This window comes from Propithecus coquereli, unplaced genomic scaffold (genome assembly GCF_000956105.1).
Source record: "Propithecus coquereli isolate 6110/MARCELLA unplaced genomic scaffold, Pcoq_1.0 Scaffold81, whole genome shotgun sequence".
Taxonomy (NCBI): Eukaryota; Metazoa; Chordata; class Mammalia; order Primates; family Indriidae; genus Propithecus; species Propithecus coquereli.
The window spans coordinates 7,214,956-7,235,217 of record NW_012154285.1 but is presented as its reverse complement, the minus strand read 5'-3'; the positions used below and the strand labels follow the sequence as shown (position 1 = coordinate 7,235,217).

The 20,262-nt window shown below is 45.8% G+C and overlaps 1 protein-coding gene across 1 annotated transcript in view; it reads right to left on the bottom strand.

Annotated features, from left to right (window-relative positions):
* The window catches only part of RPH3A (rabphilin 3A), a 106,600-nt gene that overhangs the window by 36,836 nt on the left and 49,502 nt on the right, over positions 1 to 20,262 (bottom strand). The window contains exons 6-7 of the mRNA XM_012663538.1: positions 15,551 to 15,562; positions 6,980 to 7,126 (exon numbers count right to left, since the gene is read on the bottom strand). Coding sequence (XP_012518992.1) covers positions 6,980 to 7,126; positions 15,551 to 15,562 — 159 coding nt within the window. The remainder of the gene's footprint in view (positions 1 to 6,979; positions 7,127 to 15,550; positions 15,563 to 20,262) is intronic.

Here is a 20,262-nt window from a genome sequence, read left to right as displayed (position 1 = left end):
TTTGGGGAGGGGGGTCACCCCGGTTCAGAGTTGGAGACTCTGGGAGCCCAGAGAGAAAGACAACTGGCCTAGTGCAGTCCACGCTTGGCGAGGTGCCGTGTCATTACACACCCGGTAACAGCAGTAGTCATGGTTATGGTTTCTGAGTGCTTACTGTGCCAGGTGCTGTGCTAAGTACTCCAACGTGCATTATGTGCCTTAAGCCATCAATAACCCAATCAGTTCTATTATTCACTCTCATTTTACAGAAGGGGAAACTGAGGCACATGGAGGGGAGGTCGCTTGCCCAAGTGCACACAGCCTGAGAGTGGCAGAGATGGATTTGGAGGTTAGGTCTAGCCTCCCAGATGCTAGAAAAATGAAATTCATTTCTGTGCTTACGATTGGGGCTGTTTCTGACCCCTCTCCCTGCCCTTCCCCGTCATGGAAAATAGAGTTGAGAGGATGTGGTACTGAGGCCTGCGGGGGACAGGAGCCACTGCGGTGAAGAGCAACGAACTGTTTCACTGAAGGAAGAAACGTGTGCGGCTGCGCCGGTTAACCGGAGTGGATATCCGAGATACCCTGGAAATTACTGGCTTCTCTAAATCCCTGAAATCACCTGGCAATTGCTTTTCCCACATGTACCCCCCAAACGCATTAGGATAAAGTGGAAGGATAGATTCGAGTTCAAGGCCTGTGTGTCTGTGGGCAAGTGGCTTAACATCACTGAGCTTCAGTTTTCTCAGCTGTAAAGCAGAGACAACAGTCTGTCTCTCAGCAAGGACATCATGAGGATTAAAGGAAATACAATGTATCTGAGAGTCCCTAGCACAGTGCTTGGAGATAAATGTTTGTTTCACTATGGAATAGCAGCCAGTCCTGGAGCCAGCCAGCCTGGGTTCATAATCCCAGTCCTATCACTTATTAACTGTGTGATTCTGGGCAAGTTGCTTAACCTCTCTGGGCCTCAGTTTCCTCATCTGTAAAATGGAAATGAAATAATATAGTCTACTGCATAGGATTGTTGTGAGGATTACATAAATGAACGTTCGTGTAGCTCTGAGCACAGTGCCAGCACATGATGCTGACAAGAGGGGGTGACTTTGCCCCTCAGGGCACATGGGGCGGTGTCTAGAGACATTTTTTGTTGTCACAGCTGGGTGGGGAGTTACCACAAGCATCTTAGTGGGTGGAGGCCAGAGATGCTGCTAAACAGTCTGCAATGCACAGGACAGCCCCCACCACAAAGAATTACCTGTCCTAAAATGTGAATAGTGCTGAAGTTGGAAAGCCCTGAGCTAGAGGGACTTGGAGACTGCCCCATCCAACTTTCCATTTTACAGACGATGTCAGGCAGGCTGTGAGGGCACAGGGATTCAGTGAGAGGCTTAGTCAGTGGGGTTCATGGTTCATTGAGCACGTATTATTCACTCAACATGTATTAATATTGATTTGTGCTCTCTTTTATGGCAGGCACTTGGCTAATTAAGGAATCCAAAAAATTTCCATTTTCATCTTGTACAAACAGATTCCATAAAGTATTAGGGGTGGATGGATGTTGAGAAGCATTGGTCCAATCCCTGGGAAAACTGAGGTACTACTCAGTAGTTCTTAACATTGGGAGGGGTTTAGAGTACCCCCCAAACCTGATGAAATCTATGAATATTTCTTCTAAAAACGCACAGACACATGCATAAATATGTCTGTAACATCACGATGCCCTCAAACCCCTGAATCCTATTTATAGAATGTCTAGGACTTCAAGTTAAAAAAAAAAGGTGGGGGGGAGGGTCCTCCTTTAGAAAGAGGAGAGTGTGACCTGGCTCATGGTTGGCTTGTCAAACTGGAGAGATGCCTACCTAATTAGATGAACCAAGTTCCAAGCATTATTACCCACTTCTGCCTCTGTCCATATTTTGGAAAAATTCTGTGCCAAAGACATGGGGGATGGTGGCACTGAGATGAGGAGGTGATAGGAATGCAGCAGATTCTGTCAACAACAAGTCTCTCGGACTTCCTCCTCCATCACAGTGTCTGGATGCCAAGGTTAATGACAAATCCTGATTACTTTTTTGGGCCCATCTGTTTAGGGAAGCTGACCTCGCATGGAAGCCACCCAGCTGCCAGTCCCTTCGCAGGCAGGATATGTGAGCAAATGTCTTTGAGAGACTCCGGACAGAAAGAAATAGAATAAGGATGCAGAGGGAACTACCAATGTGGGGGAGGGAGGTGGAAATGCAAACAAATTTTCTAGGCAAATGTCTAATTCCAAATGTAATACACTCTGAAAGTCCTATGGATACCCTAGGTGTGTCTTTGTCCAACTCACAAAGGCCTCTTTTACACTCAGGAGAAGCACTCAGCAGCCATGTTTGTCTAGCCTGGCACCTCTGGCCACAGCCGATTGGATGAGGGGCGGGCACCTAGGGTGAGCTGGGCCAATCACAGTTCCTTCCCTGGGAATTTAGAATTAGGACTAAGAAGAGGTATAAAAATTGGGAAGATCTGGCATGGCTATTTTTTCTAACATGTGGGATGAGATGTAGACCTTTTGGGACACTAGGCTGTGTCCCGATAGCTCCAGAGCCCCATATTATATTTCCCTACTTGCATGATATGGTAAAGTCTCCCAAGATAGCCACCTCTCCTGCATGTACATGTCATTTATCCCATAAGGAGATGGGATCCATTTCCCCTCCCCAATAGAAGGTGGTGGAAGTGATGTCCTGCCAGTTCCAGATCTAGCTATTAAGAGACCTGGCAACTCCCACCTTTGTTCCCTTGGGATCCAGCTGCCAAGTAAAGGAGCCCAGGCCAGAATAATGAATAAGGAAGGGTCACATGGAGAGAGAGGGGCTATGTGGAGAGCACCTAGGTATAGGCATGAGAATAAAGCTTTTAGACCTTCCAGCCCAGCCCAGCCACTGGCTGAATGCAGCTGAGTGAGCAAACCCAGCCAACAGCACCTGGAGCAGAAAACCAGCCCAGCAGAGCCTGTATGAATTCTTAACCCACAGAATTAAGAAAAATAATATACTGTTGTTGCTTTAAGTCACTATGTTTTGGGTGGTTTGTTATATAGCAATAGAGAACTGAAATAACCTAGCGGGAATTAGCTTCCTTTCTTGCAAGCAAAGTGTTCTAGCTAATATAGAAAGTCTGTAGCAGTTAGGCATGCAAAATAAACTCTGAAATCCCACTTAGCACTTATATAAGGAATGTGGGGGCAAAATGAGGTTGGTTAATGAGTTTCTTTTCTGGTCATCCTCTCTCTCTCCTGGGATGCAGAGGAGAGCAGAGCTGGGTTGTGAACTGAGTGTGTTGAGTGAAGTTTTAGACTCCTCACAGGCAGAAGCAAAGGGGCTCCTGGGAGGGAAACAGCTCTGGTCTGCTGCATGCCTAGGACAGCTCCCTGGGGCAGCTAACTCTAGGAAAACTGCCTCAGCGAAGCAGTGCCTTCTGGGAGGCCTGAGGGCATCTCTCTCCTGGAACTCTCAAAACTGTGACAGCATGGGGACCAGATCTCGCAGCTCTGGGAGGTGCAGACAGCTTAGTAAGACCTGGAAAGAATCGCTGGGCCAGCACAGAAGGGGTTTTAACTCCCAGCTCTCAAAATGTTGCCTCTAAACCTGAGTGATTAAAATTTCCACACTCTGCATCATCTAGGAATTTGGGGACAGGCCTTCAGGAAAGACATCTTATGGAGTTAAAAGCATAGTTCTGAGAGTGAGCCAGATAGGAATGTGTACCTTGTGTCTCTACACAATCTTGGGCAAATGACTTAAGCTCTTGAAGCCTCAGTTTCCTCATCTGCAAAATGGGGATAATAATAGCACCTACTTGATAGGGATGAGAGGAACAGTTAATGAGTTAATTCACATGAAGTTGTTAGACACAGGGCTTAGCATATAGTAAGGGCTCCATAAATGGTACCTGTCATGGTGGTCATTTATCATGTTTGTTTACAATGATTTCACAACTCTCCCAGATGGCTTTCACTTGGGTTATAGAAAAGAACATTCAGCATCACAGAGCTGGTGTCTGGACCCAGAAGGGGACACAAGAACACCTGCAATTTTAACATAGTTAGAAGGAGCTCATCGACTCTGAGAGGTACAGGCAACAGTAAGGTGTGAGATCCTCTGCCAGATACCCCGAGATACTGTAGAGTCTGAGTAGAAAAGATCCTGTCATTTGATGGGTGGGGAAACTGAGGCACCACAGTCTCATTATCTGAGATCTCAGGTACTTCAGTGGGAGCCCCAGCTGGAACCCCCATTTTCAGTCTTGCTCTATGTTTGATATTTCACTTGGCTTTCATCTGACTCTACTCTGATCCCCTCCCAGAGAAGCGTGGGTGGAACAGGAATCAGGGCAGGTTTGAGCTTATAAGACACAAATAGCACTGGGTTCGCCTCTGGCGATGCCACCAGCCAGGACTGGCTGCAGGAAGAGCGCTGTGCAACAACCAGAGCCAGAATCTTCTGGGACTGCCCTCCCCACTCTGGGAAGCCAGGCAGAAAACACTGTCTCAGCAAAGGGACATTCTGTCACCAAAGACTTGGCCCAAGCTCCCCTGGAAGCCTCTCAAATCTCCTTCAGGGGAAGCCAGGGGCTGCTAGAATTCCAGGGCTTGACAAACAGGAGTTTCAGGGCATAATTCTAGAACCGAGGCTTCAGCGAGTGCCAAAAATGAGCTTCCTCATTTTATTTTTAAAAAAACTTACCATAAAATAATTGCCACCATTTACTGAGCTTGCACTGTGTGCAAGACGCCACAGTAATCCTTCGTATCCTAATTAGATACTCACTGAGAAGTCTGTGCTAATATCATCCCCATTTTTCAGATGAGGAAACTGAGGCACAGGGAGGTTCCAGTGGCTTACCTTATCACACAGGGAGTAAGGGGCAGAGCTGGAATCTGAACCCAGGTCTCTCTGGCTTTTGGACCCCAGCTCTTAACCACTAGACTTTGCTGCCATGTTACCAGGTTGGTAGGGGGAGTATGGCAGGACATCAAGGACAATGCAGGGACCCCATTTATGCTGTTCTAGAACATTTAAGCTGGAATCTGCCCAGTCCACAGGGACAGCCCAGCAGCCATGTTGTATCAACATGGCCAGGCACCTGTGGCTGCAGCTGATTGGACAAGAGATAGCACCCGACATAAACCAGCCAATCAGCGTGCTTTCCCTGGGAATTTGTACCCTAAACAAGATTCTAAACTCCCCAGCCTCTTGGTCACAGGTGATGCAGGAAAAAATTGGGGGACACGTCATCTGCCATGTTCATTCATTCACTCAACAAACATTTTGCTGTGTACCTATTATATACCAGATTCTGAGAATACAGCAGGGAATAAAACAGGCAAAAATCTCTACCCTTAGACATCTTATAATTTAATGGGAGAGACATATACTAATTAAACTAAGTATGTAAAATATGAAATATGATAGCTGGTGGTAAGTGCTGTGCAGGAAAAAGGTTGAGAGGAGTCCCTGCTTCCACCATTTACCCTTAACACCCATAAACTTTACTCCCTCATGGCGGAAGCCCATTGTTGTGTGAATACACACACACACACACACACACACACACACACACACCACCAACCTACAGAACTTCCCACTCCTGAAATCTTTTTAAAAACAAAATAAAAACCCGACCCTATAAGCCAGCCCCCCAAATCCATCTGTTTGGCAATTGCCCAAGGAAGCTAAGGGCAGGTGTCTGTCACTTGTCAACAGCATCTCTGATCTCCCCAGCCTGCCCTGAGTGGAATTATCTGCAGAAGCTTAAATCAAAGGCACCCGCTGCCTGTGTCTCCAGAACATCATTTTCCATCTGGGAACCTCGTTAACCCCCAGCTGAGTGTGTGGGTTGGGGGGATCCACGGGGACCTCAGCGGCCCAAATCAGTCATAAGCAGTTGGCAATAGCTGCCCCAGCAGAGGCGCCTGGGGAGGGCCCTGGGGTGGCGGTGTTGTCCCAGCACCCCCTGCCCCCATTTCCCGTTTGAGCTCCAGGCCTGGGAAGACCACTCTGCTAGCCTCTCTGCGTCCTGGCAGCCAAGGCTCCCACCGATGCCAAGAGTGCCCCAAACACGCACGCTCACTCCCTTCCCTCGGTTACTCCTCACACCTGACGACTGCTGCATTTTCCCTCTCCCCACTTCTCAGCCCACCCCGTGCCGCTCCCCTGCTTTCCGGCACCGTCCTCGCTCATTGATTCTCTCTCTCTCTCTCTCCCAAAAGCGTTTTCATCACCCCTGCCCTCTGGACCCCACTTCCCTCTCCTTCCTACCGCTTATCAAACCCGTAGCATCATTCGAGTCTGGAACTGTGCACGCGTCACCTCAGTCCCTGCAAGACCCCCGCGGGATCATGACGGTTATTTCCCCCATTCTGTCAGTGGGAAAACCGGGGCTCACAGAGGTCAGACGATGTGCCCAAGACCCCCAGCAGGCACGTGCGGGCTGGCACGGGACCCCAGGTTTTCTGAGTCCGGACCCACCGGGTTGACCCCTGCCGCCCACTCGCATGCGGTCTCTTATAGGATCTGCCCCTCCAATTCTCTTATGTGATTCCTTTGAAACGTGCTCTCTCTTTCACACACAGTCTCTTTTTCTCCCACTCTCTGTCCTCCTAACCTCCCCTCGGCTGTATGTTCTGGCACCTACACCACCGAGGTCTCTAGAACACGTCTCTGTGCAGCTGTGATTGGCCAAGACGCCCTCTGCCTGCACCCACCACACCCCATGCAGCCTCCAATGACACACTCCAATTTCCCCCATGAGACCACTCCCCTTCCCCTTCTTCAGTGTGGCCCCAGCCCACTCTCCCCTCCCTTCCCTCTTTTCTCCTCCCAGCCCTCCCACCTCAGGCAACACGGATCCTGGGCATGCCTCGGCAGGTGGGTCATAAGCTATAAACCCTGCCCCAGCCCGGACCCCTCCTGCCTCAGTGGCTCGCAGGTGGAGGGGAAGTGTTGGGCCTCACCCGATTCGCTCCTGCTCCATCTCTTCCATTTTCTCAGCACGCGCGATCACCTTGTTGATGATTTCCTTCTCCTCGTCGGTCAGCTCTTCCTGCTTCCTCTGCCTGTCGGGCTGACCGCTGGGGTGGACGGACCAGCCTCCCTGGAGCCTGAAAGGCAATTTGGGAAGCTGTAAGGGTGGACAGAAGACAGCCTGGGTAGGCAGCGTGGAAAGCGCTCATGCCTATCGACCCTGGAGTCCGGCAAACCTCAGTCCCGATTCCTGCTGGGAAACTCGCTGCCTGCACAAAAGAATCATAACTCCCAGAGCCTCAGTTTGCTCATCTGTGCAATGGAACACACATGTCTCCCTCTTAGAGTTCTGATGAGTTTATTTTTCTTAAGTGCTTAGCACATGGTAGACACTCCATAAGTGACATGTGTAGGAAGCTCATGGAAACCTGGAAGGTAATGGTGTTCTCAGGAAAAGATTCCAGAACAGTAGACCTCTACAGCTGGCATGGAAACAGGTCTGGGTAGGTGCAGGTGGTCTGAAGCCCTGGGTCCCAGGTTGGCCCCAGCACCAGCCTGGTGCAGAGATGTTTTGTTTGGGCCACAGTTTTGTCTTTTTTGTGTTTTTTTTTTCAATAAATTTAAACTACTTGCCAACTAGGTTTATACAAATCTCTTGAATTCACACCTAATATCTAGACCTGGATGGCCTGCACGTTTAGCCTCCGAAATATGGAGAGAGTGGAACCTATGGCCCCGGCGATGGTCCAGAGGCTGCTGGGAGCAGAGTTAACACCAAGGTCTATGACAAATTGGTGTCCTCTCCACTAATACCACGGCCCGTGTGCTACCTGAGCAGGATGCAGGGTTGAACACCACTGGAAATTTTTGTCCCCATTAGGGAAAAACCAGGAACTCCGAATCCTCAGGAGCTAGCACCCCACAGCCGGCAGCCTGGGTCCCTTCCGCTGCTCTAATCACATTAGCAGCTGTGAAGTTGGAAATTAAATAGCCATCTTCCTCCCTCTTCCCCCTCCTCTGCTACCCTCCCGCCTTAGCTAGTTGGTTCTGAGAGCAGAGAAGGAAGAGTTTGAAAGGAAAGAGAAGTAGATGCCTTGGAGAAAGTCTTGTTGGCAGAAAGGGAAGGAGGGTGTGGCTGGTGGAAACACACCTTGCCTTCCCAGGTGTGGCGTTGGAGCAGGTGCCTCTGGGAGCAACACATGCTAACACCGCTCGAACCTCCTGCTCAAAACCCCCAGTGGTGTCTCATCGACTTAGAATAAAACCTAGAACTAAGTAGAAGTTGTGGTTGTTCAAAATTGTGAATATACGAAATGCCACTGAATTGTATGCTTTAAAATGGTTACTTTTATGGTATGTGAATTTTACCTTAATAAAAATAGAACCCAGAGTTCTTCCTTATTCTGCAAAGTCCTACCTGGTCTGTCCTTCACCTGCCTCTTTGTCCTCATCGCCTCTTGTCCCCCCTGGTCACTAGGCTCCAGCCACACTGGCCTCTCTGCTCAATCTTTAACACCCAAACCTTGTTTCTGCCTCAGGACCTTTGCACTTGCTGTCCCCCCTGCCAGCAACACTTCTCTCTACAGATCTTCCCACGACTGACTCCTTCTCATCATCCTTGTCTCAGAGAGGCCTTCCTTGGTTTCTTGTTATCATGGTCCACTTTCTCCAGTGCACCTGTCTCTAGCTGAAGTCCTCTTTTAGACATTTCCTTGTTACCTGTTTATTGCCCCTTCCCCCCACCAGAATGTAGATTACAGGACAGCAGGGACCTTGTCTGGCTCTGGTTCACTATTGTGTCCATGACATTTAGATCGCTATCTGAGAATAAGAACATAAAAAGAGTTTTTTGAAAAACACCCGGTCCCTGGTGGCCAAAAGAGACGTTAAATGTCTAATTATACGGGTGACATGCAGGGAGCCTGACGCGGGGTGGGTTGCTCAGTCTAGGGACCGGGCAGAGCTCCCCGAGGAAGTGATGAGAATTCTCTGTGATCCTGGCAGAGCGAAAGCTTTAGGGCCCTTTGTTTGCACAGCCACCTCCTGGGACAGGCCTGGGACAGGCCCTAGGATGCGATTAGGAAAATTTGCAAAAGCAAGATATTTTTGTCCTCTTGATCTTGAAGAGGGCCCCCTAAATTACATAAGCTCTGATCCCCACAAAGGTGTAGCTGGCCTCTGCTGAGACCTCAAAGGGAAGCTGGCGGGGTGAGGGAAGGTAGGGGAGAGATAAGGTCTGGCAGAGGGAATGGTCTTTGCAGAGGGCTGGAGTAGAGAGCGTGCTGAAGGAGGGGAGGAAGACCAGTACGGGAGCAAGCTCCAGGATGGTCCTCGGGGTCCCTGCCTCCTGGCACTCACACCCTCCCATGTGTAGTCCCCTCCCACACCAAATCAGAGCTGGTCCTGTGTGACCAGTTAAATACAGTGAAGTGACATTGTATAGATTAGTTCCAATTTAATGGTGAGTACATGTGGTGTTTGTTTTTCCATTCTTGCGATACTTCATTTAGAAGAATGGTCTCCAGTTCCGTCCAGGTTAATGCAAGAGATATTAGTTCACCATTTTTTATGGCTGAGTAGTACTCCATGGTATACATAGACCACATTTATTAATCCACTCATGTATTGATGGGCACTTGGGTTGTTTCCACGTCTTTGCAATTGTGAATTGTGCTGCTATAAACATTTGAATTCAAGTGTCTTTTTTATAGAAAATCTTCTTTTCCTTTGGGTAAATATCCAGTAGTGGGATTACTGGATCAAATGGTAGGTCTACTTTTAGTTATTTGATGTATCTCCATACTACTTTCCATAGAGGTTGTACTAGTTTGCAGTCCCACCAGCAGTGTAAGAGTGATCCTATCTCTCCACATCCATGCTAGCATTTGCTGTTTTGGAACTTTTTGATAAAATCCATTCTCACTGGAGTTAGGTGATATCTCATTGTGGTTTTGATTTGCACTTCCCTGATGATTAGAGACACTGAGCATTGTTTTCCACATGTTTATTGGCCATTAGTCTATCTTCTTTTGAAAAGCTTCTGTTCATGTCTTTTGCCTACTTTTTAATGTAGTTGTTTGACTTTTGCTTGCTGACTTGCTTTAGTTGTTTGCAGATTCTGGTTATTGGCCCTTTATCAGATGTATAGCATGCAAATATTTTCTCCCATTCTGTAGGTTCTCTATTCACTGTATTGAGAGTCAGGTGACGTCTCATTGTGGTTTTGATTTGCAGGAAATGGATGTTTCAGCTGCCCCATTCGTCCTTCCTCTGCCTTCATGTCTCTTCCTGGATTTCTCTGCTGATCCCCCTCCGTTTATTTCCTGCCTTTACAAGGTGGCTCCGTGACCGAAGCTGAACACAGGTGAGATTCTGGGCCTGGTACCCAGTGGAGACCCTCCAAGGACATGTTCCTGCAGCTCACAATCTGGTCAGGGGTGTGGTCGGCCACAGGCGGACCTGAAGCCAATGCCTCACACCCACCCCACACCATTGCTGGGGTCAGCGTGCACAGGAGGGGCGAGCTCCTGAACACGCATGGCTCCAGGGACGTAAGCAGGGTTGGGGGTTGCCGAGAGGCCCCACCTAGGATAACTGGCTCCATCTGCAGACTGCAGACGAGCGGTCCTGCTGGAGGCTGCCGGCACCTCTCCAAATCCTTCCCCCCATCTTCTGCTCCAGAACACGCAGTTGACAAACAGCTCATCCAGTGTTTGAAAATGTCGCCGATTGGTCTCAGTGGGAACCCGCAAGCCTCCTGTGGATTTTCAGGTTTTAATTCCACAAGCAAACAGATGGAAACGAGATCAGTTTTTCAAACCAAAGCCTTTGCTCTCAGGGGACAGAATGAGCCTGTGTAGGCCTCCCTGGGCTGGGGAGCAACGTGAACATGGCAGCCTCGAGGATTGGTCCTTGTGACGAGATCCTTGCCAAGGGCCTCTGGCACAGGATGCCAGCTCTGCGTCCTTACGAACACAGGCCAGTGTTGGGCTCTTGTAAAAGACCAAAGCTGGAGACCAAAGTATTGCTTCCCTTGGACAAGTTACTCAGAGGATCGTATTCAATCCAGAAAATACCCAGAGGGCCTACTGTGTGCCAACTTGAGCCCTCCTTGACTTGGCAGAGTTAATGATTGGAACCCTGGGTCTGCCACCTGCTGGCGGTGTGTACCGAATGCTCTGAATGTCGGTTTCCTGGTCTGTGAAGTGGGAATGTTGATGGGGCAGCATCACAGGGCCCTGGGCAGGATTAAGTATGAAAATGCATACGAAGCGCTCAGCCCCCGTAAACAGCAGCTCCGGCTATGGTGACCGTCCTCTTAATCGACGGAGATGCCCTCACTTTTTGGTGGGGGATGAAGGACTCAAATCAGTGAACTATACCGGGAGCTTTGGCAGCACACTGAGATGTCAGACTGGGCTCCAGAATTTCGTGGGGCTGCCTCTCCAGGTGAGTGCGGGAGTTTTCCACATTAACTCTTACTAACTAGCTGCTGGCAGGGTAGCCCTTCAACCTAAGCAGCCCTGGGGGCTGCCTATAATTACAGCGCTGGCTGCCGTGAAGATGCAGTAGCCTAAGAGACCGGGTACAGGGCATAGGCTTTGGGGTCACACAGCCTAGATTCCTTTCCTGGCTCTGCTCCTGCCTGGCTGTGTGATCTTACATACAAGTTATTAAGACTTAGCACCTCTGAGCCTCAGTTTGCTCATCCGTCAAAGGGGATCCTTTCTAGTGACCCCATTGAGCTCATACGAAGATTAACTAGACCGTGTACATAAAGTCCTCAGTGTATATCCTAGAACTTGGTAAATGCTCAAAAAGGTCTTCTTCTTCTTCTCATTATTAAATACTTTGGTATGAAACTGGGTCTCAAATCCTTGCCATACTGACAATTCAGTGAAAAATTACCTGACAGCGCATGTACAGTGGGCACTGAATTTGAGAGAATGAATGAATGAATGGAATGTTTTGATAGGGAGGAGTAGGGAAGAGAATGAGTCACTGACCCTGGGGTGGGAGGGACCAAGAGAACAAAACAAAATGTGCAGCCTGGATCATCGACTGGTATATTTCAAAATAGCTAGAAGAGAAGAATCGTGATGTTCTCAACGCAAGTGATAAATGTTTGAGGTCATGGATATCCCAAATTACCGACTTGATCATTACACATTGTATACAGGTGTCAAAATATCACACGCACCCCCAAAATATGTATGACTATTTTATAGCCATAAAAAATAAATAATAAAAAAGAAAATAAAGACATAAACATTGGAAAGACTTTAATATTTGATATTTCAATTAAAGCATGAAATATGGGTTATTGCAAGGATGGGCCCCATGGGAATTTGAAATTAATCTCACCGAGTCAGAGTCTATATTCCTACTCCTTACATCTAACCTGGATTTACGACTTGCATTTTATGGCCAACAAAATGCAGGGGAGTGATGTGGTACCGTTCCAGAGGCAAGGCCCCCAAAGACCTTGTGTGTTTCTGCTTTCTCTTACACCTTGCTGTCACCATAGGAAAGCCCAGGGTGGCCTGCTGGAAGATGAGAGGCACATGGAACAGAACCATGTCATTCTAGCCATGGCCGTTCTAGACCAGCCAACCCTCTGATGCACCGGTCAGCCCGGCCAAGGTCGACAGAGCCACCAGCTGAGCCCAGATCCCTGAGAACAAATAACCCTTGTCTAAGCTGCTGAGTTTTAAGATGGTTTGTTACACAGCAGACGCTAACGGATACAGTATCCACCATGGTCCCCCCAAAGAGTTGACTCCTGGTGGACTTCCTACACTTATTTTACAGTTTAGGATTATTTCCAATTACCGTTGTGTAAAGTTTGTGGTGATATTTTTAATGCCTTCGGCCACTAAAGGTCTTGATCCAGCCTCGCTTTTAACCGTCTTAAATATTGAGCATCTGAATGAAATGTTATTCAAAGAAAGAGTTTTGCCGCTAACCAAACGTCCAAAGTTCACTGCAGTTGACCTGTCCCTTTTCCAGATGCCTGACGCTCACAGGCGACAAGGGAGTTGCCAAGAAACACGAGTGGAGAGCGCGTGGTCAGGCACTCGAGGAACTGGCCTCGTAGACGTGCTTCCTCTGCTACCTGGCGGTGCCAGCGCAGGCGCAGCTTGAGCGGGTCCGAAGGAGCCCGCCCGCCACGGCGGCATCGGTGGCCCCCGACCAAAAGGAACGCAGTGCTGGCTGCAGGTGGAAGCCCCTTATAGACGTTTCCCACAAAATACCACAAAGGGCAGTCTCCCACCGCCTTCCTGCCTCCTACCTCGATTCCTCATTTCATGCACACAATAGTCACGTAAAAAGAAAAAAAGATACCCGCCAGATGTCTCCATTAATAAATTATAACTCCCCAGAGGGGATGATGGAAGCGCTGTCGGGGCATGGGGGCTCTGAAGCGTTCAACAGCAGCGGTGTGCGGAAAAAAAATTAATCCTTTTTCTTGCCTTTCTTCTCCTCGCCCTCCCTGACCGCCAGGATGCCGACATGGCAGGTGTCAGCAGGATGTCTCTTTACAGCGCAGGGAATGAGACTTCAGTGGATCCCGAAGGAAAGGATGGGGCAGAGGGGGCAACCTCACCACAAAATGCTCTCCACGTGCCCGGCTTGCATGGAGGCCCTTGTGGGGGGAATTTACCCCCAGCAGACTAAACGGGCTGCCGAAGGGATGTGTGGTTCCCCCACGTCCTCGGAATGCCTGGGGCACCTTGGGCTCCTGGGAACCTTTTCAGCCAGACTGAATTCTGCTCAGTTTTTCCAAAATTCCATGCTCTCTCTCACGTTTGGACTTTGCAGGTGCTGAGCTCCCTCCCTGGAACTCCTCTGTCTCTCCCGCACGGTATTCCTCCTTCCCCTGGCCTCAGCTTACACGTCCCTTCTTCCTGGAAAGCTCTCCCGTCACGACCTCACGTCTGTGCAAGGGGGCCCTCCTTGTACTCCCATAGTCCACTGTGATTCTGCTATTATAGCGCCTTATACACTGGAGTGTATTTGCTGATGACTGCTGTTTATTTGTTTGTAGACCCCACTAGACACATACTCTTACTTCTGTCTTCCTGGTGCTTAGCACAGTGTTTGGTATATAGTAGGTACCTGGTAAGTATTTGTTAATAAAGGAAGGAAGCAAGGCAGGAAGGAAAAAAGAAGGAAGGAAGGAAGGAAGGGAGGGAGGCAAGGAGAAGAAGAGGGAGGGTAGGAGCCTGGGGATGAGGGAGGGAGGGGAGGAGAATGGACATACATTCCACCTTTCAACCTGCAGCATTCAGGAAGCCTCTAAGAGCCTTGAGACCCTCTGGAGTCATGAACTTCTCCCTTGTGATGTCAGATTTAAAAATCTGACAATGATTCAGCATCTCTCCCTGGCGCACCTGAATAACATATTCATGACTTCATAGAAAGCAGACCTTGCCTGGCCAGGGTCCTACCAGCCAACCGCAGAGACTGGAGAGCATTCAAGAGTCTTCAACAGTCAGCTCGTTCAAAGCTCCCATTTGACAGATGGAGAAATTGAAGCACAGAGCAGGGAGAAGAATTTTCTCAGGCCACCTGGCTAAGTATCGTCCATGTTAACCAAACCTTTAGAGAGTTTTTGCCCTGAGGATGTAGTTATTTGTGTCCCAAAAAGCTGAGCAAATTGTGCAAGTGCTCTCTCTATAAACACAAAGGTGAGGTGAGGTTGTGATTCACACCTTCATCTGACTCTGCTTGGTGCTTTACAGTTTATAAAACTTTCCTGTGCATCTCATTTGATTTGACCACCACCCAGTGAGGGAGGAAGGGCAGGATTGTCACACCCATTTTACAAACAGGATAGCCAAGGCTCAAGCAGGCAAAGGGCTTTGCCCAAGGCCACACGGACAGTGAGTCCCAAGTCCCGTTACTGGGAGGGTAAAATGACTATCCACAGTTCCTGAATGTGTGCACACCACTGAAGAGGGGGCTGCTTTGCAGTCCGGCTGCTCATTTATTGGGCCCAGCATCCAATCTGTCATGCATATTTAGGAAATGAATCCAATCAAAAACACAAAAGTTGTGAGAAAAGACAATGCCTCCAAGTCCAAGACATTTCACCAGGAAATCAGAGTGACCTCCAATGAGGAGACAGCAACAAAATGTCCAGCACGTAACAACCCACAAGCTCTGTTCATTGTCATCATCTTTTATTAATGATAGCAGTTACTGGGGTTAACATTTTCCTTGTCCAAGAACAGTGCTACCCAGCAAAATGCTGCAGAAACAAGGGCACAGAGTGGTCCCTAAACTTGCCGAAATCCCACAAATTACTAACAAAATGAATTGAGGGCTCTCCTTAGGAATATCTTCCATTATCTTTTCACCAGGTTGGATGTAGCATTTTTTTTTTAAATTCATAAATTTTTTCTTGGGATAGATGTGTATTTTTTAGTGACTTGGCCTTTTTTTTAGATATATAAAATTTGCTAGTTCCTTTTTCAACCATCTCTCTTTAGGGGCAAGCCACCTTGATTAGAAAATGATAAAGTAGTTTGTAGGAAAAAGAGTCATAAAATACTCACTGTTCTTTATCACTGGAGGAAGGCAAAGGAAGGAGAGAAAGAAAGAAATGAATCAAGTTAGGTAAGAAATCTTATAACAATATCAACACTATTTGGATGCAAATGCCACCTAGTTTGAGTTAATGGTGATCGACTTCCATTTTTTCAGTCATTATTACCTTATTTCAGCACATCTAAAACAAGGCTGCTCTGATGTAGGCTTATATAAAAATCACATCTTTGATTAAATTGATAATCAGTTCAGCTTATACATTAACTAATGGATCATTTATATATTTGAATGAAGGTTTTGAGGGCACCAAAGAGAAACCACTTGATGATAACATGACCACCATCATTCTTGGTTTCTGTTATTTCAGATACTGTGCGTTAAGAAGCACACTAGGTAGAATAATGAGCCCCGAACAGTAGAATTCATAGTGCCCCAGTTTGGGGAAGCAAGTTCTTCCATTCTAGAAAGGAACCCAGCATCTCCATTGACCAGGTGTGCAATCAAAGGTAGGTCATAGCCTCTCTTTGTGCCTCAGTTTCCACCTCCCATTTCTGGCCCTCTCTGGCTTGCAGACTTGAAAGCCAGATAGAAATATCAGCTGTCAGAGACCAGCACTTCTCCCCACATATTCCCAACATGGAGAGTGGAACCACTGCCCCGCCCAAGCAAAGAGCATGTGCATACATTCCTTTCAAATCCCCCTGTTGTCGGTTTCAAGCACGATCATTAGATTCAAGGAGGATAAGAGGGGAAGACATTTGAAAACCACAAAAGCACTAAGTGTATCTGGCCATCCAGCAGTTAATTAAGACTAGATTTCTTAATTTACTGGAGAAAGACATTAGAAGTGTCTGCATTCGCTCATCACCGCTGTGGCAGACCAGACAGCATGCGTGATGACTATAATTCAGTCGTTAGCATTTATTGGAAAATAATTTTAATATCTGAAGAAAAGGCAGTAGCAATCAAGCCAGCCAGATGCACACAGAATGCCAAGACGTTTCATGGGAGCCCAGGAGCGCTTTAATGAAATGGGGTCCAGACTGTTTGAATAATTCTAATTTAATTGTAAGGCAAATTGTTTGGCTTCATATCAACTAAAGTAAACTCTGATGGATGGGATTTTAATTAACTGACATTTCTTAAATAAAACAAATATTTTATCCCATCTACCCTTCAGGCAACTGTTTATCTTACAGAGACACATTTTTTGGCTGATGAAATATTCTCTGCAAAGTAACTTTGGCTCCAAGAAGACATCATGAGAAGGGCTTTGGAAACAAGGAATTTCCTATCAAAAAGGAAACCAATGGAGCCCAATAGTGTCTTCAAAGCTGTAAAAGTCATAGAATTGGAGGAGGTTTCAAGTAGAAGTAGTGGACGGACCGGGGACTTTTACTTTGGATTGTATGGTTGAACTAAATATTCAGAAAGATGCTTCATCAATATATAGTTAGGTCCTAGACAAATTAAAGCAAACCTTTTTTTTAATGCAGCTCTGGCTTTGCTAGAAAGTAAGGGAATTCTCTAAAACCCTTCTCCCTTTCAAAACAAATAAACCAAATAGACTTCATCAAAACGAACAAAGCTTTTTCTCCTCAAAAGACTCTGTTATGAAAAACAAAAGACAAGTTATAGACTGGGAGAAAATATTTGCAGAATGTATATCCAACAAAGTACTTTTATCTATAACATTTAAAAAACTTGTAAATCTTAAAAACAAGAAGATAAATTACCTGATTTTTTTTAAGTGAACAGAAGATTTGAACATATACTTCAACAAAGAGGTTATGGGAATGAAAAAATTCTGTAAGATTTCTAGCATCATTAATCATTAGGGAAGTGCAAATTTAAAACCACAACGAAATACCCTATGCACACAGTAAAATGATGACAATTAAAAAGACTGGCCATACCAAGTGCTGCTGAGGTGGAGAAGCTGGAACTCTCATACTCTTCCGGTGGAAATTTAAAATGGTACAGCCAATTTGGAAAACATTTGCACCGTTTCTTAGACAGTTAAACCAGCACCTACCATAAGACTGAGACATTCCACTCTACGTAATTACCCAAAGGAAATGAAAGCATATATCTACATGAAGTTTCATTTGTATTAGCCAAAACCCATCCGTCAGTGGATGAAAGGATAAGTGAATTGTGGTATAGTCACATAATGGAATACTACTCAGCAATAAAAAGGGACAAACTATTGATACACACAAAAATATGACTGGATCTCCCAATAATTACACTAATTGAAAGACAGATATCTCCTTCCAAAAACAAGTACACACCGGATTATTCCATTTATGTAAAATTCTTGGAAATGCAAACTAATTTATAATTACAGAAAAAAGACTAGTGATTACTTAGGGACGTGTGGTTATGGGGGGCAACAAGGAGCTACAAAGGGGCTCAAGGAGGTTTTGGGGACTGATGGATATGTTTATTATCCTGACCATGGTGATGGTTTCATGGGTATATACATATGTTTAAAAATTATCAAATTGTACTTCAAGCTACTTTAAATGTGCACTATTGCAGGTATATTAACTATACCTTTATGAGGCAATTAAAAAAAAAAAAAGAAAAAGAAAACCCGGCAAAGCGAATTCAGAACAGGGAGCTGTGGGCAGTAAGCCTATGCAAATATCCACGCCATGTTCCAGAGGCTGAGCTCCTAAGCGGGTAGGGGAGATGAACTGAGCCCCCCGACCTTGAGCCAGGACCCTTAAAGGGAGCTAAAGTGTCCCTGGATGAGCAGGACCTCTAGCTCCTGGCAGAAGCAAATGTAAATATCTTTGAAGAGAAATGTTCCCAAGGTAGGTCCCCAAGACTCTCGCTGAGTGAGCATTCAAAGAAGTGAATGATTATGGTTGAAAATCTACAGGAACAATAAAACAACAGACACAGACAGTCTAGGACCTCAGGCACTGGTGTGCTGGTAATGTTTAACAACTGACTCTACAAGGATAGTAGACACAAATAACAGAGAATATCAAAATGTAGTCAAGTAATTTAAAAGCAATTAATTTTGTGTAGTTATCGCCACTGTGTGTAATATACTTCGACTGTAAATTTATATAACTTAATTTTTAATAATGGCTATGTTTAATAACCAGCCCACAAAATTCTTGAAAATCTAACATCCATTCTGATGAGTCTTTATGGGACAGACCCAGCACACCACGGATTCAGGTATAATGATGATTGGATACAGAATGTGAAATTACATATGTGAAATGTTTAAAGAAATAAAACATGGATTAAAAACTGAGCAAGGAGCAAGAAACTAAAAAAAAAGGGTTAGGAACATAGTAAAAAGAAAGAAAAGTAATTTTTTAGAAATAAAATATGTAACTATTAAAATTCCCAAAACGCAATGGGATGGTTTAAGGGGTGATTAATATGCTCTAAGATAGAGTATGGCTGGGATGAGAGAGGTGAAGAAATTGCCCAAAATGCAGCAGGAAGGTAAAGAGATATAAAATATCAGAGAAAGGATAAACTACATGGACGGTCTAGTGCATATCCAATCAGATTCCAGATGGGGAAAACAGGGAGAATTGAAGAAAGGAGAGTATGTGAGGAGATAATGCTGAGAATTTTCTAGAACTGTTGAAAAACATGAATCTACTGTTTCAGGAAGCACAACATGCACCAAGCAGGAAAAACATAAGAAATACACACTTAAGCTCATGGCACTGCAGACACACCAGCTACAAAGGAAGGGCGATTTGGTGACTTAACACTCTCAGCAGATGCTCAAGAACATGACCACACCTTCGAAGTCCCCTAGAACACTGCAAGAATGAGGGATAAGTGGGCGTTTTAAGATACACAAAATCCGAAATAAGTTACCAACAACAGAGCTTCACCCAGTGGAAGGATGTACTCCAGGAAGAAGTAAAGTGATCCTAAAAAGAACTAAGACTCAGGAAGGTTTGAACATTGAACTGAGAAACTAGAAAACAGGTAGGTAAATCTAAATAAAAACTGCCTGTGTAAACATAATAATGTCTAACAGAGGATTAAACTAAGAGACTAGAGAACAGCATACAGGTGGGGAGGGTCACAACCGAAATGTTATTAGAGTGTTTTAAGTGCCTTGTGTTGACCGGAGGGAGACGTCAAGATAATGATTAACTTTAGACGCGGTTAGTTATGAATCATCACACTTTAAGGATAACCATGAAAATAATAGGAATAGACTATATATGATTCCCAAACCAACAAAGAGAAAAACAGAATTTAAAAAGCCCCAAACCCAATTAATAAAAATAGAAGGCAAGGAAAGTATATGATTCCCAAACCAACAAAGAGAAAAACAGAATTTAAAAAGCCCCAAACCCAATTAATAAAAATAAAAGGCAAGGAAAGAGACAGAAGAACCACAGAAAAAGAGAAAACATAAAGTAAGAGAGTAGAAAAGTTAAACTATACAATGGATCAACAAACTGTAGCCTGCCCGCCAAACACAGTCAGCCACCTGTTTTTATAAGGTTTTGAAATGAACACAGCCATGTCCATTCAGGTACATACTGTCTGTGTCTGATTTTGCACTATGATGGTAAAAGTTGAGTAGTTGCGACAGAGACCTTATGGTTTGCAAAGCTTGAAATATTTACTATCTGGTCTTTTACAGAAAGAGTTTACTGATAATTACAATATATGTAAATGGATTAAAATCATCAGCTTAAAAACAAAGATTATCATGTTG